The sequence below is a fragment of the Dicentrarchus labrax genome, unplaced genomic scaffold (assembly GCF_905237075.1).
Source record: "Dicentrarchus labrax unplaced genomic scaffold, dlabrax2021, whole genome shotgun sequence".
Classification (NCBI taxonomy): Eukaryota; Metazoa; Chordata; class Actinopteri; family Moronidae; genus Dicentrarchus; species Dicentrarchus labrax.
In genome coordinates, this window is record NW_026136713.1 from 20,287,034 (window position 1) to 20,310,767 (window position 23,734).

Here is a 23,734-nt window from a genome sequence, read left to right on the forward strand (position 1 = left end):
TTTGGGATACCTGAAAATGTTTCACTTCTTTTTGTGCCACGTGGAGCAAATCTGTTTGTTCCACTCTGTAAGCATCTTTGCACTAACTTCTTAAACAGTTGCACAGCCTTGAAGTTTCACATTTTGTATCTGAGCTCACCTTGAGAAACTTTGTCCATCCATATTGGCTGCAATGATCAGATATCATTGCTAGAGAGTTGGGCAAACGAGGCAGAGTGTTTTCCATCTCAGATCAGGTCAGATAGCAATCCGATAATGGGGAGCACTTTAAGGCCCAAGGGTGCTAGTGTGGTGGATTTGCTCTAGCAATTAGTGATGAATTGGGCTGTTTGCAGCTCTTTCCAGAGGCTTGTTTACGCACACAACTTAATTTGCATACATTTGTTATTGAGGAGGTAATTTTGTATTCTTAGTTCAAGAATGAAACTCCCCCTTGTAAGCCAACCGGGGTGAATTTGGACTGCTGCCTGGCAATCTTTATATGTTTGACTGACTTTTCCTGTGAGTCTTTCTTCCTCCTCCGTCATTGATATGCTGAAATGTTGCTCAGAAATGCCACATAGTTTAAGACGTCTGCCTTGAAAACATGATTTTGACAGGGCTCACTGTGTGAAAAGAAGGCTACGTAAGACAAATAAATAAATGAAATAAAGAGTGGAAGTATAGTTGCTGTGGAATAGCCGACTGGCAGTGAATCTACAGAGAAAGGAGAGGAAACAAACATACCGGGCCCTGACATGCCAGACAACACTGTTTATCCTCACGTGGTTTTGACAGCAGTCCGACACGGCTGAGTGAATACAGGAGACAAGGGAGAGACGAGGCTTTACCACGGATTCCCATGTCTGCACTAATGACAAAAACACACTTTCTAATGTGCCCCACCTGTCCTAATGATGTCCTCCCAGCAGGGCTTGTTTGCACTGTTGTAAAAGGCCTGAATGACCCTCAGCAGGGTCTTTCACTTCAGTCCCCCAGCCTTGTCTACAGAGAGCAGCTCCCACACCCCGTGTCTGTCTCCTTCACTCAGTCCTGACAAATAAACACTCACATTTCTTCCTTTAGTGGTTTATTCATGGTTATATTCACTTCTGCTAATTAGAACCAGAAATGTTTTTATTTTAGGTTTTTGATTGATGCTTTACCACTGATACTGACACTAACTGGACCACTTGTGTTAGAATGTGTAGCTAGTTCAAGCAATGTGAAGGTGTAATTATGCTTTTGGTGTCTGCATGGCCACCAGGGTCCATCTTACGCAAATGTCGTCATCTGCCAGACACTCAGTGTAGTATAAATAGGACCACTAATGTTGTAAGTATATCAGGCCCTAAATCTGTATGTTTCCTGTCCACAGGGGCCACCAGAATCATCAAAAAATTAACGTTCCGTGTAGCTTCTTTAAGTAAGAGTACAGAAGTACCACGTATCAAAAGCAAAAGTACTCATTATACAGAGAGGCCTCTGTCAGTGTTTTATTATCATATACATTATATAAGCAGCATTTTTATGTCGTAAATGGTTGGAGTTGAACTAATATTAGCTACTTTATGTAGAGCAATGAACTTATAAAATGTTTAATTTAAAATGTTATTAATTTTGCTTTCACAAGCTGATCATGTTTTAGTTATAAAATCTCAATCGGCAAATCAACAAATAATTATAACTCATAATACAATTATGAATGCCGTGTACAAAGTACACTATTTCACTTTAAAATAGTAGAATAGTATATAAAGTAGCATAATCTGGAAATACTAGTACTTACATACAGTACTTGAGGGTACTTGAATGTACCTTTTTTCCAAGTACTCACTGCTGCCGAGCAGTGAAGCAAATATACTCATGAAAGAACGAGAATGACCCCGTTGTCCACCGCATCAAATAGTGCATTCTCTTTTTTTGTGTTTGAAAGCTCAATACCTCCTTCACTGCTGACACAGAGGCGATCTGTGTAATTAAGCATTAAGAATGTACAGCAGAGAGAAGACTTTGCTTTGTACTTGGAGTTCAGCCCATTTTCACACCTGTGTACACCATCTAACAGATCTCAACCTGCTGAAACAAAGACAAACCTGCCACCATGTTGCTTTATGTCAGTGGCTGACTTTTTGATGTTTGATGGAGTTGGTTTGGGAAAGTTGATCAGAAAGGTTTGGGGTGGGGGAGATGGTTTCCTCTAACGTTCCAATGAAGTGCTCGTCTGATCTTCCCACACTTTCCAAACAACGGAATGTAACCGTCTATTTGACCGCACGCTGGGTGGGCAGGGTTAAGAAAAAAGCAAGTTTAAAGTTTTCTGTTAAGCTGTTTCATTTTTTACCCAACAGCTTCTGTCATTGTTCATGTGATCAGCAGAGCGCTGTGTGAAAATGTGCACCAGTATCCAGATCTGCATGATTCATTGCTTCTCGCTCCTCTCTATGATGGCAGGCTTTTCACCCCATGTTCAAGAGTGGCCATTCAGAACAGCTATTACTCTTTTGTCTTCAGACATGGTCAATGACACTTTGTACAAATGAGTATTTTTTGAACATCATATTTCAGTTTTCTTGCTCATTTGAAGTGCATCTCAAGTCCGATGGGGCTAGAGATTGTTAGGCTATATATATATATATGTATCCTGTCATTATTGTAGGACCAGATGTCCATCCTTTCAAAAGCTGAGGAGCATCATATTGCTTTGGTGTGAAAGGAGATAAACACACACACACACACACTAACACCACACTGTTATCCACACACTCCTCCACCTGACCCCTGTTATTATGGCGCCAGCAGCATTAGCAGCCATTCCCTGCCTGTGTGTCTCTGATGTCCCTATTAGAGCTAATAGCTGCCCTAAAACACTTCACTTAATTTATTTAGATTAGATGAGACGAGACGAGGTCAAAAGCCCAACTGGGAGACTGACTCACAGCCACAGAAAAAAGAGATTGAAAAAAGAGATTGAAGAGAGTGAGGGCTTTTAATGAAAAATTCTTAATTATTGATTTAAAAAATATGATTAATAATATATTAAGGCAACATACAAATAGCTCAAAATCGGCGTGGATGTCCTTGATGAAAAGAAGTTGAATTAGTTCAAAAATGTGTCGAATAGTTTCTCCAGTTTTATTTCTGCAGTAGATTTGAAAAGAATCCCTCTTTTATTAAAGTCCCAAACATTTTTGTGAGTATGACTGTGGTGCCAGAAAGAGTCTGAGAAGAATTTCTTTTGTACAGTCTACATTTGATAACTAGGTTACAGGTCTGAAGTGAGGAACCTGTTGAGGTTTTTCAGCAGCTTCAGACACAAACCGACTCCCAACAAACAGCTGTACAGCAGCCAAATGAGTGTGCATAACCTGTTGAGCCAAATAGTTTATATCTTTTATCAGACAAACAGTCAGAGATAACAGACAGAAACCCTGATTCACCAAACCGCCAGTCAGCCATTTGGTGCCGTCGATGAGAAGTTCTTTTTGTTTTAATATGTCTGATGGTGTGTGTCTGTCTCAGATTGGCTGCTGGTGGATCAGGGATTTAGAGTATTCAGGATAAATTCACCTCAATTTTTTTACTTGTTTTCTCCAACTCACGAGTAGCACCACAGGGTGACAATGCAGAGCAAAACGTTACAATGCCAGCGCTGTCCTCTGTATATTCTGACCACAACGTTATTAGCCTCTTTTGTTGTTCTGCAATGTGCATTTCATTATGAATATGTGGTTTCATATTTCTATGAATCAAGTCTATTGAATATAAATTAATGAAATGATCTGCTATGTGGTGACATAATTTGGTTTAATATGCTGTCTTTTAATTATTTTTAATTAAATTAATTCTAGTAGTTTGACTAAACAAGAGATGCTCTTGAAATCTCAAGAGAAATTCCAAATACATGCTTTTAGTATGTTATCATTTGTTATTATTTGTTCATCTGTTGTTATTTTTTGTATTTCAACAATGTCATAAGTGATGATGATACGTTTTACGAGTTTAGCAGCAGGAAATTGGTCTACTTTTCTGAACGGACTCATGAAAACAGGGACACACACAGGAGGGTAAACATACACAAACACACAGAGCTATACTAGCAACAACAGCAACAACAGCAGAAACAACATCCATAAACCAAAATGTGTTTGCTTAGGTGCCATGACCTCTGTTACTGCTCTGGGTGAGACACACACACACACACACACACACACACTCACACACCTACAATAACAGAAGCAGTAGCACTCCTAACTGTTTGTGTTTGTTTGTTTAGCTGTAATTAGCTCTCACTTCCCGAGACTGGGACTCTCACACACTAACGTCCTTGATTCTTTCTCTCTCTGTGTGTGTGTGTGTGTGTGTGTGTGTGTGTGTGTGTGTGTGTGTGTGTGTATGCACAGGTGTGATCAGCACTCTCTCAGCCTTGGATCGGGAGGATAAACCAGAGCACAGTGTCGAGGTGAGACTCTTAAAACCTTTCCCTTTGGATCGGTGCTGAAACGGGGGAAAACAAATCCTGTTGTTTTGCAGTGCATCAGAGGTTCAAAGTATTAATAAAGCCAGAACAACGCATGTTCTACAGGCTCATATCTGTTATACACACTGCTTTTTATGTGGCTTATATTTCAACTACATCAGCTTGAGTTAGAAACAGGAACCCACACTTCAAATCCAGCTGCATGGATGGATGGCTCAAACAAACGCTGTTGGTGTCTCATGTAAAACCAACAGTAAAAAACATTTGTATATGTAGGTTAACTTAGGCAACGTACTTAAGTTACATAAGCTGCGTTTTATTCAGGTACTCAGTCACACCAGGAAAATAACAGAACTCACAATCTCTTTTTACAATTAACCAAATAGTTTTTGTCCTTAAACCTAATCTGTGACTGTTTTGTTAACCATGCATGCATTGATTTTGAAAGTCTAACCGTATGTTGATATTCTTTTAGCTAACTTGACCACAGAGGCATAAGAATCCTGTGCTCTTACTCTTCTGCGCAGTCCCTAACTTTCAGTCATGGGAGCAGACTCAACACAGAATCTTCCATATGGGCGTCTAATTGGACACATCTCACCACAACACCAGTTAATGAGACGGGTTAAGCGAAAGAGTCTCTGATTGCAGTTGATTACAGTTCTTTCATCACAACATAAAGCTGAACCACAGAGTAAGAGCAGAGCTTTACAAATAATATGATTATTATGATATTAACCCTCTGCCCTTTTAATTCCCAGGTAATCGTTTCAGATAACGGATCTCCACCTTTGCGCTCCACCGCCACCGTCGTGATCCGAGTCCTAGATGCCAACGACAACCGACCGAAGTTCACCGACAAACTTTTCCACGTCAAGCTGCCTGAACAGAGCCATCAGGCAGGTAAACAGGAGGTCTGCAGGATGGTCGCCCGTGACGATGATGAGGGCTCAAACGCAGTGGTGACCTACCAGCTCCAAGACAACAGGGATGAGCGTTTTGAGATTGACTCAGTGACGGGTGTGGTGACTGCGCATGGTGATTTCTGGCCTGGGAACTACAGCATTCTCACGGTAGGTATCCAGAACTCAATTTAGTGTTGCTGTTAATATGATGTGCCCACATGGAGGTGTCTGGCTCTGAAGCAAAAACGTGCCTCCTGTCTTTCAGCAAGAGTGATTATGAGTTTGTATTTCAACAGGCTATTTTCTCTAAAGAGTTGTGCTTCATTTGCGTGTCTCTGTAGGAGGTGTGGAGACTTAAAAGTCTCGGCCAAGCCCACCAGCTCTGCTAAAGAGGCTAAATTACCCGTGCTTAATACTCTGAAAGGCACTTCAGTAACACCTGCTCTGAAACCACTGAATGTTCTCAGTCCTTGTCATCACTCTGCATTGTGGAAGCCAGATGGGTTAATCAGCAGCAGAAAAGCTCTGTAGGATTTTAAAAACATCAGAAACCTTTTTCTCTCTCCGCTTCCGCTGACATTCAGAACAGTCATTTCATCTCTGCATGTTGGGCAGCTAACAATAGGATCTATTGGAAGAAATGGAATATAATATTCATAGGTATGTTTTCACTAGTGGATAATAACCTGAAAATAAGATCACCTTAGAATGAGCTACTTTAATCTACAGACTGTTGGACTGCCATGTTTCGACAGTAGCCCAGAATGGAGTAGACTCACTTCCTTAGACCACTTTTGATAGGTACTGACCACTGCAGACCCGGAACACCCCACAAGAGCTGCAGTTTAGGAGATGCTCTCAAATCCTCACGGTGCCCATTTTTCCTGCTTCTAACACATCAACTCTGAGGACAAAATGTTCACTTGCTGCCTGATATATATATATATATATATATATATATATATATACACAATTTTCTCATCACTATTCTGTCATGAGTACCAGCAGCAGAAAACACAATTAGACGTTTAGAGGAACATAAAATCCAGCTATTAAAATCTGTATGTATGTATCATGTAGTAAAACTAAGACAATAAAAAAATCTCTCAAAATAAATCTGTCAACCATTTACTCTAGCTGGTGATGACATCACACAGGCATAAAATTGATAAAAAAAATTAATTAAAAATCTTGTTGGCACCCCGAGCAAGCATAAACTGTGAGGGAGGCGGAGCCAGACTGACTAATTATCCCCTGAGATCTCTGATATTGTCTTAGACTTCTATTTTTAGAAAACCCCCATTAAAATGTTAATCTCATTTCTATGTTAATTTCCAGATTAAAGCTACAGACCAGGGCAGCCCATCACGCTCGTCCACAGCGAGACTCGACATCGAGTGGATCGCCCACCCGCCGCCCTCTACTGAGCCTATCACATTTGACGAGCCCCACTTCCCCTTTGCCGTCATGGAAACGGAGCCTGTCACTCACATGGTGGGCATCATCATGACGGAGAGGCATGGGCAGAGGTGGTTCGATATCACAGGTGAGGGGAAGTGAACACATGTGTCCAGACACACACATCTGCACACACTCTGGCGTTTGCGCTCTGGTATTGAGCCGAGTATGGATCGGAAGCTGTTCACGGTGTAGGTGAGGTCAGGAGAATGGAATAAACTTCAAACCCTGGTGGAAAGCAAGCAGCGCACAAATGAGGGTAATGAGCTGTTAATAGAGACAAAGGATAGAGATTATTGTTAGTATTTATTTCCACAATAGGCTCAATTTGATAAGAAAGGGCTCAAAAAACTGCTGAAATCAGACCTCAGTGATCACAGAGTAGTGGCCTCTCATAGATCACAGCGTCTCTGCCTCTGTCTGACTCCTGCAGCCGAGCAAAAAGCATAACATGTTAGGAAATGATATCTGACATTCACTTTATTGCCACTTGTGCCGAAGTGCTGACTTGTAGAGCGCCGACTCGCACCCGAGAATACAAACAGGTTATGACTGTCATCCATCCACATGAGCCTTCAAATAAACGGGAGAGTTATTTTCTAAAGGTCAGCAAATTCCTACAACAGTGAATGATACTGGAGCAGAGCAGGGCGAAACAATATGAGAGTGAGTTGAAGGAAGAAAAAGTACTGTTCTGTGTGATTAATCTGTGAATTCAGTTTGATTTATTTTTTTGATCAACCCCATATTTCCTAAATCGGCCTCTTAAACTTCAGTCATTTCCCAGAATAGTTTTCATCAGCTTGCCAGAGCAGAGTAAAGACAACCAGTCAGCATTTCCAGGCACACAAAATTGAGAACAGCATCCCGGACTGAATCCCAACCTATTTCTTGGCTGCTCTGTATATTTGTAATGCTCCTGTGGGTATAGAAGCTGGTCTCCATGTATGTCTTCCAGTGGATTTTTTTTCTTGAGCGCTTTCACTCTTTGTTCGAGAGGGACTGACAGCGAGATGTGATGCTTAGTGTTGATGTTTCAGATGGATTGAACATTTTCTGGTGTCAGCAGTGCAGGAAATGTCTGGGTGTGACATACAGTACACCAAAAACACCCAGATGTAAAAAGTAGATTATAAAAACAGTATTAGGAGGGGTAGTAAATGTATATGGTTGTGGTCAGGGGGTTGTGTTTTATGTTAGGAAGTGACCGGTCACTAGTTGGTCACAGACTAAGGTCAGGAGTGGGTCATAGCTCTCAAGACCATTTATGGGAGAGACCTGGACTTTTTCATTAATAACATAAACAAGACAAACAGGGGTGTTCACTGTTTTACGATGTACTGAGATGTAAGGGAGAGCATTTTGGAGGTCTAGAGAGATTACTCATGATGTGGTCATCTCTCCATGCTGCAAGTATTAAAGTGTCTTGACTATCATACCGGCTTGAAAGTTCTTCAGAGAATTAGCACCTCTCAGCTTTGGGAAGAATTTCCACGACACATTGATCTCTTTTATTCAGCGTAGCTCTAACTGACAGGTGGCATGTTGATGATGATGTTTGTAATTGGGTTTTTTTTCTATTGGGTGGCTCTGCTGCTGCCTCCCTGTGCTGCCTGAGAGAATAAAGTGAGTGGGAAAAACATCCCGCCGATCTGGTAGCACTTTTCTCTCCCCCAGCATTTGCAGTTCCTCTCTGGGCCACTCTCATATCCTGTCACTGAAAAACATAAAACATAAAAAAAAGACACTATAGATCAAACAAGGTGACCAGCGATGGCAGAACTTGAGAGTGGAGAGCTCTGAAGGAGGGCTTTGAAGTGATGGCGAAGCTGCATGGTTTGTGTTTGAAAGGTAACAGAGGTGATCATTTAATCCACAGAAAAGACACTTTGCGGCCATTGAAAAGAAAGGCACAGACAGAACAGTTTTTGACATGCCTTAGAGGGGGAACGGAAGGCTTAGCAGAAGTGGGGTGTGATCGTTGGCTTTCACTGACCTCGTTCACCTTGGATATTCCATCACTTTCAACTACAAGCACACACATGCACGTGAACACACAAAGACAAAACTATAGACAGTAAACAGTCAGAAATGTAGGTTTTTCTGCCAAATCTTTACAATTTAATCTATGATTTGTTTTATATATACGAGCTATGTATATAGTAATGTGTTCATTTTATAAGTATGTATAATACTTAATAACCAGTTGATTCCTTGACATTTGCTCAGCGGTAATTCTGCTGTATAAGCCGAAATGTTAAAAATGTAGAGATTGGATAAATAGACTAAACATGAATAAATGCAAACAAAATATGGATAAATAATAAAGCCTTGCCACCACAGAAGCATAAGTGTTCCTGGAGTGATGGGTAAATAGAGAGAAAAGGGGGGAGGAGGAGAGGAAAAAAAGGTCTCAGTGTCAGCGGTATCAGCAGGACGTTTTCTCTCTGCGAGGATAAATCAGCAGCGTTCCTTCTCTCATCACCTGCCAGATCACCACAGGAGGGACGACTGGCCATTCCTCCCCTTCCTGCTCTCCACATCTCATCCTCCTTTCTCCCTTTCCCTCCACACTTGCTCCTCTCAGCCCAGAACACTACGAGAAGGACGGCCACAGAGAGGTTTGTGAAAAATAAAAAGGCCTAACAACATTCTCAGTTGAAGTGGAAATCAGCCCTGCGACTCCGGAGGTGTCTGTGTCTCGTTCCCTTTGAGCGCTTCCCAGGAAAACACATCAGGGTTTGCCAGGCCGTTTCCTGCCAGGCGGGGCAGCGTGTGCAGAGAAAGACCGAGGTTCCTCCTGTTCAGTTTGCAGTGCCAAGCTCAATCTGTGCCAGAACTCGACAGAACACAACAGACACTCTCTGCATCCCTGAGGGGACATTTGGTTGTCTCATAACTGCGGATGCCGGATGTTACGTCTCATGATTTTGGTGTGTTACGTTATGTCACGAAGCAGAGGAGTCCTGATCATCCCGAGGAGTGCTGCCGGGCGTTATCACACCAGCTACACACGTCACGTAAATTATAGTTTCGCAGTTTATTGAAGCGTGTAAGAAAATAAGATTTCTCCAAGAAATAGTCGGCCACACACTTTTTATTGTACTTGCTTGAAATAACTTTTTATACATTTTTATATACATTAAATTTTTTTTATACATGTTTCTAACCTCAAACTTTCTGAAATAACCAAACACTGGCAGCATGTGTTAATGTGGTTATACTATTATGTAACAGAAAAAGGATGAAAACTTTCCGAGCTCCTACACATCTCCGCCTCATTCCCACATCTAAATCTGTAGCTTTCGGATGTATTCAGCAATGAGCGCCAGTTCACATACTCAGCTCTAATTGGACAGCTAGCTTCTGAAGTTTCCACTAAAGTAATTCATTCCCCCTTTTGTCTTGCAGTGCAGTATGTCTTATTAAAACAGCACATTTTTCTTTTTGTTAGTTTGAAGCTTTACATTGTGTTGTGGAGTAGAAAATGAGTGGAAGAAAGTTAATACCTTAACATAAGAAATTATATATTTTAATATATATAATATATATCATTTAATTGTTTATTATACAACATTTGTTAACTAAAAGGTAGTACCACAATTTACATTCAAAACATATTACTGGTAAAAGAAGTCAGACAACCGTAACAACCCCTTTATAGATCAGTGATGAATATATATATATAGATCAATGAACAATTGACTATTTGAATGTATAGCATTATGTAAGATGTTATATAAAGTAATCACAAGCTGTACAATAGTGGAGTAAAGTGGAAGTACCACTGAAATATAGCAGAGTAGAAGTATAAAGTCTCATTGGGTTACAATACTGAAGTTCCAGTATAAACTATGTACTCATGTACAGTGGATGAGTATATATATATATAAATATATATATATGTACTTTCCACCTCAGCCTTGTTAGTAATGTGTTTGCAGTAGCTTTGACAGCTCTGTGTTCAATCAATCAGAGCTGATGTGTTTGTTGTAGTGTTAGGTAATTGTGCAGCGGTTTTCTCCCTGTGTGGTCTGTGAACATAACTCAGTAATTATCATTGATGGCCTGTCAACCGTCAGACCAATATTCGCTTTCCTTCTAATTGTGAGAAACAAGAGACCTCACCCACAGTTTGAATTTCTGTTTATTTTTGAAGATTACATGACAAGACCGTATTTCATTCCTACTCTGTTCCACCCCAGTCTGCCCTCAGTCGTATATCGCTGACCCTCATCTCGACGTCGGCTATAAGGGAATGTTGTTGTGTCACAGGACTCCTCTCCCATATAGATATGATCAGGTCTTTATCGCCCCGCTTTACTTTCCTCCTCCCAAGAAGAGCCCAGATGCCTATCGAACCTCTCTGGCTGTGAGATAACTTAGAGAGACAAATGAAGACTTCCCTTGCTGTCAAAATAACTCAAAAATGGCTCCTGTGAATCTGCACCAAAACAACATGCTGGGCCAAGTGGAAACACAAAATCAGCGACAGGATATGAAAGAGCAGGCGAGGGTTGCGTCTCGGCTGTTTGTGGATGGATGCAGCGTCCCTCCGGCTTCACTGGACTGTGATCTGTGTGCTGGAGCGGGTCCCAGCTGGGCGTGATGTGGTCAGGATGAGGGTCAGCACCTACAGGTCCGAGGCCATGGCTCTCTGCTGGAGGACGAGATTTGTCCCCCGCGGGGGGGGGGCTGAGCATCTGCTCGGATTGGACGAGTTCAGTCTTCTCTGGCTCTGAATCCAGCAGTGTTTCCTGATAGGAACACAGTGAGAATGATAAACTACTTTAAAGAATACTTTCTCCTTCATTAAAGGATTGCAATTTAATGTAATACTTTATTTTGGTGAATAAGCATAATTGCTTTCTTTTCGAGCGTTAGATGAATCTGCCTACCAACAATTTTTAAGGTCACAAAATAACACATTATATCTCAGCTTAATTTAGAAAAGGTTTGAATTGGCCACCTGATAGTGATCACAACAGCATACACTGTATTTGTGCCCATCCCACTGAGTTTTTTTTTTTAAAGTATTATTTTTTTGGCCTTTATACCTTTATTTGATAGAGAGACAGCTGGAGATAGACAGGAGAGGGGGGCAGAGAGAGAGAGGATGAAATGCAGCAAAGGGCTGCAGGTCAGATTTGAACCTGGGCCACTGTGTATATGGGTTGCCAGCTCTACCGACTGAGCTAACCGGGAGCCCATCCCACTGAATTCTTGCTGCACTTCGGTAGAATCTTTTTCCAACTGTGTTGCACAGCGGGGGGTGAAGAGAGAGAGCATCAATTGAAAGAATCAATCGATCTTCATTTCTGACCCTCAGCTGCTGCCACAACCTGCAGCTGCAGATTAAATCAGAGAAAATAATGTTGCGTCTGCAGGAAAGTTGACCCGATTCTCCATGTACAGGGAGAGGACAACATGTGGCTGTTCGACCTCTCCTGACCAGAGCTGTTGAGGCAAGTCAGGTACCTGGAGGAGACCCTGAGGCAGGGCAAGTTGAGAAATTAAACCACCTTATATTATGCCTTGGAGCAATTACTGGAGGATGTTGCAGTAGAAATTGACATCTGTTTTGTGGTCATTTTAACTTAACTTTTAACACCCCCTCAACTTGCCCTGAAGGGAATGTCTGCTGTCTGCAAACTTTTGACGATCAAGAGAGTGAGTCGACAATGATATTCAACTCAGAATGCTTTGTATTCAACCATTTCAATAAATGTATGTACTGATCCTCCTTGGTGGGAACAGGATTGAGAATAATTCATAGTTTATTCGTATCACCCAGTAATATAAAATGTCTCACTGGATTACCACCCAGCCTAAAAAGGAAACAAGGCAAATAAAGCAATAAAGCAATACTTCTGTCCCCAAAGGCTTTCTAGTGCTCATTATACCCTGCAATACAAAAGTGACAGATAAAACAAACAACATACTCTTTGTTCTTCTAGGAGTCAGAAAATATTAGTTTTATCCTGAGGGTAGTGCTAGAGGATGGGCCATATCACTATTAACCTGAAGAAAGGAAATAAATGTATCCATTTATTGGTGTCCTGTAGGGAATTTGGCTTGATGGTGGGCTTGAGGAAAGGTCATGTAATGTCCATTCAAGTGACGTATTACAGTAAGCTACATATAAGCAGGTAGTAAGGGAAAGCCATGGATAAGTGACTGATGGGCTCCAGGTGGCTCAGCTTGCCTTGTTGCCACTGTAGCCCTGACCCACATAAATGTCCAGAAGATGGATGGAACAGTGGATGGATGGATGAAAATGTCAGTGAAATTCCTGCATAGAAGATCCGTTTTCCTGCCTAACTCGACATTTGGTGTACACTTTATTTTCTCCCGGTTTCATGAGTAAAAGATATTTTTTGCATGGTTGGCCCCAGAGGGAATGGAACCTCCAACCTTGGCGGGGATATTATATGTTCCTGGAGGTGATCAGTAAACTGAAAAATTGCTTTTACAATACATCCTCCTCTCTCTCTGCTGAGACGACAGCCGGTGATGTGCGATTTAGCCGTTTTCTTTTCCAAGAAAGGCTTTCTAGGTGCTGATGTATGTCTTACAGGAAGTCAATCCAGGAATTTAGAAATCTAAATCAGTTAAACAAACCTGTCAATGTGGCTGGTTAGCCTGCAGTGTTTCGGCGTAGTCATTACGGCGTAACTGACAGAAATAGACCTCTGGATGACCCAATTATCTATTGATCAAGAACAAACAGAGTGTGCAGAGTGTGCGTGTTTGTGTAGGAAAGCAAAGAGGGAAAAAGAACGAGAGGTATTAGTGCTTTACTCCACTTCCCTTTAACATAAAGGCAAATATTTAAAGATTTAAATTAAAATGTAGTGGTGAAGTGCAGCCTCAGCCATCACTACACCAATACAAGCATATGTAGAGGTATAAGAGTGTGTGTGTGTGTTTAGCCCTTCGTAAGGTGGATATCTTAATAATAAACACCATCTGGCTGAGCAGGCATGAGGTTTACCTTTCTCACGTACATACACACAACACGCTGAGAGAGAGAGAGAGATAGAGAGAGAGAGAAGAAAGCCACGGAGCAAGAAAAATCGAGGGGGTGCAGCAAACACAGGGATGAGTGGAGAGGAAGAGAGGAGGATTGAAGGAAGGAGAGAAAAGGAAGAGAGGATAAAGGGAAACAGATGGACAGAGTGAGTCAGTGTTGCTGCAGATTTAAAACCCAGTATGTTCCTTTGAAACAAAGGAAAGAAGAAAAAACAATCATGCTAGCACTCAGTAAATATTCAGATAAAGCAGAATAAATGTGAGGCATATGAAAAATAAAACCCACCTTTGAACACCGGGAGTTTTAATTTTATTGGCAGTACCAAGAGCACAGAAGCGTTTCACTCAGAAGTCAGATTTCAATTCAAGATTTTTACGAGAAGTTTTCATTGTGAACAATTTTCTGTTTCTTACCAAGGATGCATTGTATATATCCTGAAAGTTCAACAAACATAGTGAATACATTTTCTGTTAGAGCCCCACTGATGAATCAGCCAGGCCGATATTAGACAATATTAGCTTATAGTAGATTTATCATTGTTAGTATCACATTTTAGGGATCCACAAAAATGTTGTTATTATTTATACTGCTTCATAATTTGAATGACCTGACTTTTGTCACATATAAAGGTGTATTGAGCCTTGCCAGAGCAAAAATATTCATATATACATTTATTTATTAACTCATTCATTTATTCCTTGCCATCTTCCTCTACTGTCTTGACCGCAGGACTGGCAAGAGAAAGAGTCAAGGTTAAACATAAACTCAGACTGCTTATAAAATCAGATAGACATTCAGACAGACAGGTACTAAGACAGGTGATCAGACAGACAGACAGCATTGTTGCTGTTGGTCTCAGTTGGTTTCACAGCTCTGTCTGTAAATAAGAGGCCATCAAAACGTCCTGCTGTGATGGATGGATTCATGTTGAGAAAAAAAAATCTATTTTTCATTTCTGTTTTTCTCCGTATTTTTTTGTTCAATTTTAATAATTCCAACAGGATGGGTTTATGAGAAACACAAGCACCCAAACATTTCTACAAAACTCACATTTTCAAGTCACTTTAGACAATTAAGCCAGGATGAGATAATACGTTGTTTGGCTTGAAAACTCTCCTGTACATTGGTTTTTAATTTATGACAACATTCACTGCCCATGCTAACATAAAAAGTGACATTTAGAACATGAAATCCTACTAATAATTCAAAAAATGCATATTCCTCAAAGTTTCTCCAGAATGGGACGAGAGTTAAGGGAGTTTGGGCTTTTCAAAGTTAGAAACTGGATCATTAATTACAGCGCCCCCCACAGGGAAATCACTGCTGTTCTTTCGATGCTGGAGGACGATGCCAAGATACATCATTCCTGCAACCAGTAAAAATCAGAACGGCCGATTCTGACACATCATCTAAGATATTACATGTGACAGCTGGACACGGCCTGATTCATACTCCACATACTGTAGCATCAACACCTGATGGAATAAACCTCTCTTACTTTCTCTCCATCTGTCTGTATGTGTCTTTCTCTCAGGTGGCGATGAGGAAAAGGACTTTGACATCCAGAGAAATACAGGAACCATTTTGATTGCCCGCCGGCTCGATGCGGCTCGGCGCTCCATCTACAACATGACGGTTCGGGTCACTGACGGCCACCAAATCGCCACCACGCAGGTCTGAACAGAAACAGAAAGAAACAGAAAGACTCACGAAAAACACCTCTCACATTTGCAACAAGTACAAAAAATACATTAGTGACAAAGAGTGGGACATAGGGAGAAAAATAATACATACAAAAAAATAACTTAAAAAACCCAAGACTCAAAGCACTTTCGGGTCATTGCTCCGCACGTTGTTCGGGAACCAGCAAACCCTGAACAATGGAGAGTGTCATAGAGTTTTATTTTGACTTTGGCCTCAGATATAAAGAAATTAAGTCAGTTCTTGCTTCTAGGCATGGTGATGATGGTGAATTGAGTGAAAGACAGTTCAAGAGGATACTTTGCGCAAGGCGATATTCTCATCGGAAAATGTGCTCAAGCTCGACAGACCTAGTCCTAATTTCATTTGCGACCAACTGCGTATTCCAGACAACTTCATGGTTAGTGATGGATGTATGCCAAATATAGAGAAAGCAACTAGCTAAGTGCACCAAGCTTGAGTACATTATAAATATTTTTTTGTATGCCAATGTATTGTTTTCTCTCCAATGTCCCCTAATGGGCTCCTCAAAAATGTGTAGAAAACGGGCTGACACTGAAAATAAGGAAAGAATGTTCTGAAAGTCCTTTTACTTGAGAATTAAAACAATGAAGAATGGCAGTTCTGCGGTACGCCTTCAGTGGAGGCCGCCATGTTGAAGAGCCATGTTTCTACAGTAGCCCAGAACAGACAAACCAAACACTGGCAATAGATAGGGCCTTTCAAGTTTGTCCTACACACTTTGCAGCCCATTCTCCTTCCCAGGTCATCAAATGCAGACGCCAACAGTGTTCAGATAGTTCAGATCACTGCTTGATTCCACTCAATTCTAAACACTGGCCCTTTAAAGATAAAAACAAAACTCCTCTGAACAAGCTATTTTTAAATTCATCATCCAAAAGTTGTCATTATGAACCAAACCAACAACAGAAAAATAGTTAAGATCAAAGAAAACAAAGTAGCACTGAAAATATCTCTAGAATCGAATGTTAAAGCCCGCTGGCAGCAGCGGCTCAGGTGCTGCGTGTGAAGCAGCTTTGAAGTTCTGCCTTCCATATTTAATGTTGTTCATTCTGAGCATCCATTTTATCAAACCCTGTGTATTCCATCTCCAAACTGCAGGCCTACATCCGTGTGCTGGACATGAATGAGCATCGCCCCGTCTTCCTGAAGCCGCTGTACAAGGTGAGAGCTGAGGCAGATCCAGTAGATTTTCATTTGAATAAAGAATTCAGAGTGGTAGAGCTCATGTTAGTTATTACAGCAGTAATACCCACAAGGAAATTCTTTACAGATAATTATGGGTATGTCAGAGATGCAACCAGGTGTGCAAGTGCTTAAGCGTGGTTATCGAAGGGTTTTATACAACAAAACTGTCTCTAAGCTAACAAAGACCACACCAGTATTTCTCAAATGCCCGAAGACACACAAGACAAAAATATCTTCTGCTCTATTTACAGTAAACAGCAACATCAAATTTGTCATATTTTGGATTTGACATGCTGGATTAGTGAGCATCACTTCTGTTATTCTTTGCTTTTCTATTTGGAGAATAATCACACTCTTAGTTTTAGCACTCCATAATTTGAGGACTTCAGGGGATGTAAACAGGAAGTATAATGTTACCATGGAGTCAGTGAGTAAGCTGTGGGCTACGACTTTGAGCCCCAATTTTATTTGTCCCTATATTGGTTTACAATTTAGCAAACTGGAAATAAAAGTATGCCGAATTCAATAAGAGCACTTCCTGTTTGCTACATACCCATGTATGTGCATTCAACTGTCCCTGGATTCCTTTGATGCTGAAGAAATCAGAAAAAACGTTTTAATTGTCAGGCAAGTTCTGGTGTGACAAGGAGCAACCTTTTCTATGATTTCTGAGCAGATGGTTGTTTAAAATGGATCTGAGTCAGTCCTCACTATTCCATCCATGAGAGCTCCTCCTACAATAACTCTTTCCCCAGCACTTCCCGCTAACTTAAGGAAAGTTATGTTTCGGGTTGGTAAACGCAAGAACTCCAAAGCTTGACTCAAGGGCCATGTTCTATTGATTTCTTTGTCTGAGTCTCTTATGGTAATGAGGAAGCTAGTTAGAGATCTGTTCCACATACCACTTTGAATTTAAATTTAGACACATGTTGATAGTTACTATAAACCTCTGCTGGCATTCTTTACTGTGATTATCAGGACATCCAACAGACAGTACAACTGCTGCATAACTGTTGTTTTCTAAATCACAGTACTCAACACCCTCTCTGGGCCTGTCTCTGGAATTATTGCTCTTACTGAACAATTCCCTCTCCTCAAAATGTTTTCTGCCCTTAGTCTGACCACCTTTATGAATAAAAATTGAATTTAAATTGAAACGTAAAAGTCCAGGAATTCAGTTTTCCATCCATTTTTCAAACAAGTTGTTTCCTGTGTTACTGTGTTTGTTGATTTTTTGTTTTTTTTCATTAGCATGAAAAACTTCACCCATTTCCTCCTCTGTTGCTGTGTGTTTAAGGTGAGGGTTCCTGAGGATACCTCCCCCTGGAAGGATATCCTGCAAATCAGCGCGCAGGATGCCGACACCAACAGTAAGCTGGTGTACTCCATACACAGCAGCCTGCATCCAGACAGCACCAAGTTCTTCCATCTGGACCCAAAGAGTGGAGTCCTGGTGATGACAGAGGAGCTTGACTACGAGATGATCTCTGTTCATACACTCATTGTTATGGTAATGATGCAGTTGTCTAAGTAGAATACAGTAGAAACAAATCTGTCTGAATGAAGATGTCTAATGTATATTGATGACACATAACAGGATATGATAGAATAGAGCCAAATACAGTAAACAATATAGAAAAAATAAGTAGGTAAGTAAAAACAAAAGGAATAATAACGTAACATACAAGTACAGCGCCAAAAATAAACTCTTTACTCATGCAGCATAACTCAGTCCCTCCAGAAAAACTTGATTATGCGATCGCATAATTCAATGCATAATTAGCCAAAGTCCGCATATTTATGCGGGGGCCGCATTTTTTCAAATACGCCGCACTTTCGCTGCATAAATTGTCGATTTCCGCGCAAAATATGCGGGGCTTGCATGATTTCATAATCACCGCATTTTCATTGCAAAAAAGTCACATATATCTTAGCAGAAAGTTAAAAAATGTTGCGTTTACTTCACACAAGAGCAGCCATTTCCCCCTGTTGCCGTGGGAACGTTATGAAGTGACGTAATTACGCGACATTGCATAAAATTGCATAAATTGCCGTATATTCCGTTGCGTTTTTTAAGAAAATGTGCCGCATAATCAAGGATTTTGCCCCGCAACAATCACAAAAAAACTCAGCGTTTTTCTGGAGGGACTGCTAACTGCAGCAAATAAACTGGTGCAGTGCTCATTGCTTTATTATGTTTGTACAGCATTTATTACTATCTGCCTCATTAGACTCTTACCACCACATACACGACTACTTTAACATTTCTTTTCTCCTGCTCAGGTGCGTGACCAGGAAATCCCAGTGAAGAGGAACTTTGTGAAGGTGGTGGTTCATGTGGAGGACTGTAACGACCACTCGCCGGCTTTCCTCAGCCCCCGCTATGAGGCCAGCATCTCCAACCAGGCCCCCACAGGCTCCGAGGTCATCCGTGTCAAGGCCCTGGACAAGGACATGGGCAGCAACGCTGACATTAGCTATTCTCTGCACTCCGGTGAGCAAAGGGGCTACTTTTATCTCTAGTTTGTGCTTGCTTTTTCACTGTGATTTACAGTAATCTGAAACTTTTATCAGATTTAATTTTGTATTTATCGTAAAAGAATAGTTCAACATTTACCTTTCTTGCCGCGAGTTAGATAAGATGATCAGTACCATTTTAATATATTTTGGATGGCCTGGCAATGTCCAAAGGTAACCAAATCCACCTACCAGCACCACTGAAACTCACTTAATAAAGCAGCAACATTTAACATGTTAATTCTGGCAGCTCCTGTGGGCCAAGGTGGTAGTGTTTCAACCGGATGGTGTCAAGTGATTTCAAGGGAACTATGACAAAATCCAACTTGGTGGCAGGCATAAAGAATAACCACCTGGGCACCCTGCTGGTCATAATGTTTGACAACTTTGAGGACAACATGTTCACTTTCTGCCTAATATATCCCAGCCACTGAAGTGTATAAACAACAGTTTACAATTTTATAAGGGTTTATGTGACAAATTATTTCTTGGCCAAGAGCAGTGACTTCAAAATTCTCAGCAAGACACATAATTAACGTATTCCCCAAAAGGTTAAATACTAATTTTAAGAAAATAACATTTTATGAATGAAACTGTAATCTGCAATCTAATGCAAACCTGTAAAACAGGGCTGTCAGAGATGAAATCAAATAAAGTAGTACGGTATAAGATTGACAGCATTTGGAGTATTTGATTTGTGTAACACATTATTTCTTTTTTTGCAGGGAATATTGACAACATCTTCTCCATTGATCCGGAGCTGGGCTCCATCAGTGTGTCCAAACCTTTGGACCTTCAGCCTCAGGACCAGTTCCACTTGACAGTAAAGGCCACTGACCAGGGCTTCCCTCAGCGCAGTGACCTCTGCTCTGTCCACATCCACATCCGCATCTCTGACCAAACCCCACCTGCCTTCCCCTCGGATGAATACCTAACAGAGATCAGTGAGTTAAGCACCCTTGGAACACCAGTGGTCACCATCTTAGCCTCCAGTCCCACTGCAGTGCATTATGGGATAGAAAGTGGCAACCCAAATGGGACATTTCATATCAACCCTTACACTGGGTTGATTTCAGTCCAAAAGCACCTTGATTTTGAGAAAGGTGCCTCCTACAAGCTCAAAGTTACAGCTTCCACCACGGCTGGAGCCTTGTCAAAGACTCTCGTTTACATATACGTCATTGACGAGAATGACAATGCTCCGGTTTTTCAGCAGAGGGAGTACCTGGGACAAATAAGTGAGTCAGCGCACATCAACAGCATGGTTATGGGAGAAAGAAACACCCCTCTGGTCATCCAGGCTTCAGATGCAGACAGAGATGCAAATTCTCTGCTGGTGTATCAGATCCTCGAACCAGAAGCCCTGAACGTCTTCAAGATAGACTCAAGTATGGGCACCATCTCTTTAATTTCACCAGTGGATTTTGAAGCCAAGGCAGAGTATCACTTCAGCGTGCAGGTAAAGGACTCAGGGGAGCCATCACTGTATGCAGCAGAGCCTGCCAAGGTCACTATTCGCATCCTGGACCTGAATGACTGCCCACCACAATTTACCTCCCCAGTGTACGAGCCATCCATCATCTTCCCAGCTGTCAGAGATACAGAGGTTGTGCGAGTCATGGCCCATGACGCCGACTCGGCAGTCTCATATAGCATCACAGAAGGGAATCTTCACAATGCCTTTTCTATTCACCCCAATACTGGAGTCATCACAGTGAGCAATGTGTCTGAATTTAGGCTATTCTACCAATTGGTCATCAAAGCCTCTGATGGCCTCTACAAAGATTTAGCTACCGTCAAGGTAAACCTAACAAACCTAACAGCCAGTGATCTTGAATTTGAGCAGAAAGTGTATTCAGCTAGCGTACCAGAAAACCTAAAGACAGTCAAAACTTTGGCAGCACTCAAAGTCACAGGTTGCTATTTAAATGAGCCTCTTTCATATTCTGTGTTAAACCCAATGGGAAAGTTTGCAATTTCCCAGACATCAGGCATACTTGAAACAACAGGTATTCCTTTTGACAGAGAGGAACAAGATGTTTATGATATAGTGGTGATGGTGCAAGACATGAGAACACCACCTCGTACAGCTACAACCCAGGTCAAGGTTTTTATAGATGATGTCAACGACAACGCTCCACAATTTCTAAACTTGCCTTTTTCAATGTTGATCTCTGAAGTCCCTGAACCAGGAGATGTTTTGTATCAAGCAACTGCCATTGACAAAGATCTGGGAGAGAATGGATCCATCATGTACTCACTGGAGGAGGACTACAACCTCTTCAGGATAGATCCTGACGTAGGCGATGTATCCCTTCAAAGGCCTCTTGACTTTGAAGCTCTGAATAAGTATGTGTTGACAGTTTTGGCTATAGACGAGGGTGAGCCCAGTCAAAGCACAGTGGCACAGCTCAGTATTCAAGTGAGGAATCAAACCAACCCAGTTTTCCAGACTCTTTTGTATCCGCTGAAAGTCCCAGAAAATGTCCCCCCGTTCACCACCATCTTACATGTCCAGGCCAGGAATCCTGAAGGCTATCGGCTCATCTACAACCTTCAAGAGGAAAATGCCTCAAAACACTTTCACATTGATTTCAAAACTGGTGTGTTGACAGTCACCAACCCTCTTGACTATGAGAGCCAAACCATGCATGTGTTGACAGTTCGAGCTACTGACTCTGTGACTGGAGCTTCCTCTGAGGCCTCCATTGAAATAGAAGTAGAGGATGTGAACGATAATGTGCCAGTTTTTTCTAATCTAACATACTCTGTGATCATTGCTGAGGGACTCCCAATCGGCACCTCTGTGATACAACTTTCTGCCTCTGATAGGGACTCTGGCAGAAATAAAGATCTTACCTTCAAGATGGTGAAAACAGAGCTGAATGAGACTGATTTATTTGAGATAGACCCTCATAGTGGGTTGATTGTCACAAAACAGGTGCTGGACCATGAAAACACAAAAAACCTTAATTTGAAAATCAAAGTCACTGACAATGGCACTGTTCCTCTCAGTAGTGAAGTCTATGTTTTCATAAATGTCACCAATGTTAATGACAACCCACCAGACTTTGTCAGTTCCCAGTATGAAGCCACACTGGATGAAATGGCAAAGTGTGGCCACATAGTGATCAAAATCCAAGCTTCAGATCCCGACACCGGGGACGTGAATAACCTCAAGTACAAAATAGTCTCAGGGAATGAAGGCCGGTACTTCAACATCAACGAATCCTCAGGAATTATCTCCTTTTCTAATGTCTGTAAGAGGAATCTGGATCCTTACTATAACCTCACAGTGGCAGTGTCTGATGGAGTGTTTCAGAAAACAGCGCCGGTCAATATTGACATGATGAACAGTAACAGGCACAGTCCATACTTCAAGCAGAGCATCTACGAAGCAGAGCTGGCTGAAAATGCAGAGGCAGGAACTCGTGTGATTCGATTAGCGGCCATTGACCCTGACGATGGACCATATGGCAGCGTTGACTACACCATCATAAATAAACTTGCTGATGAAAAATTTGCCATTGACACTGATGGGCAGATTGTTACAACGCAACCATTGGACAGAGAGAACCCTACACAGAGAGTCATAGCTATCAAAGTGATGGCAAAAGATGGTGGCGGAAAAGTCGCATTTTGCACGGTTAAGATTATCCTCACAGATGAGAATGACAACGTTCCGCAGTTCAAAGCCTCAGAATACCAGGTTTCAATTCAGTCAACTGTAAATAAAGGCTCTCCTGTCATTCAAATCCTGGCTTATGACGCAGATGATGGCAAAAATGCAGATGTCACCTACACAGTAGATGAAGCTGAAGAGGTGACTGAAGACATTATTGAGATCAACCCTTTCACTGGAGTTGTGAGTGTCAAAGAGAGTCTTGTTGGCATGGAGAACAAGATTTTCAACTTCAAAGTCAAAGCTCGTGATGGCAGCATACCTTTTTATAACTCCACAGTCCCCGTTCAGGTCAAAGTGGTTCCTCCTGAGGTTCCTCTTCCAAAGTTCTCAGAGCCTCTCTATACCTTCTCAGCTGCAGAGGACATCCCCATAGGGACAGAGATAGGCTCTGTTAGGGCGGACTCTGACATGCCCCTCATTTACAGTCTGGTGGATGGGAACACTGTGGAAAGCAACAAAGACAAAGTGTTCACTTTGGACAAAGAAAGTGGAACTTTGCTGTTGCAGAAGACCATTGATCATGAAAAGACAAAATGGTATCAGATAGATGTGCTCGCTAAGGGGAGCCACAATGGGACTGATGTGGCATCACTGGTGTCGGTCAGCATCCAGGTCCAAGATGTAAATGATAACCAGCCTGTGTTTGATGCAAACCCATACAGGGCCTTCCTGGCTGAGAACATGCCTGCTGGAACCACTGTTATTCAGGTAAGAGCAAGAAAGTCTTAATTCTTTATCTCTCGAACTAGTTAGTACTCACTGTGGAT

General features: G+C 41.6%; 1 protein-coding gene across 1 annotated transcript in view; it reads left to right on the forward strand.

Moving 5' to 3' along the window:
• Positions 1-23,734, forward strand: part of fat2 (FAT atypical cadherin 2) — a 110,740-nt gene that overhangs the window by 21,006 nt on the left and 66,000 nt on the right. Inside the window, exons 4-11 of the mRNA XM_051420689.1 lie at positions 4,383-4,441; positions 5,221-5,532; positions 6,703-6,910; positions 15,390-15,529; positions 16,679-16,741; positions 18,063-18,275; positions 19,049-19,259; positions 20,008-23,675. Of these exons, the coding sequence (XP_051276649.1) occupies positions 4,383-4,441; positions 5,221-5,532; positions 6,703-6,910; positions 15,390-15,529; positions 16,679-16,741; positions 18,063-18,275; positions 19,049-19,259; positions 20,008-23,675 (4,874 nt within the window). The remainder of the gene's footprint in view (positions 1-4,382; positions 4,442-5,220; positions 5,533-6,702; positions 6,911-15,389; positions 15,530-16,678; positions 16,742-18,062; positions 18,276-19,048; positions 19,260-20,007; positions 23,676-23,734) is intronic.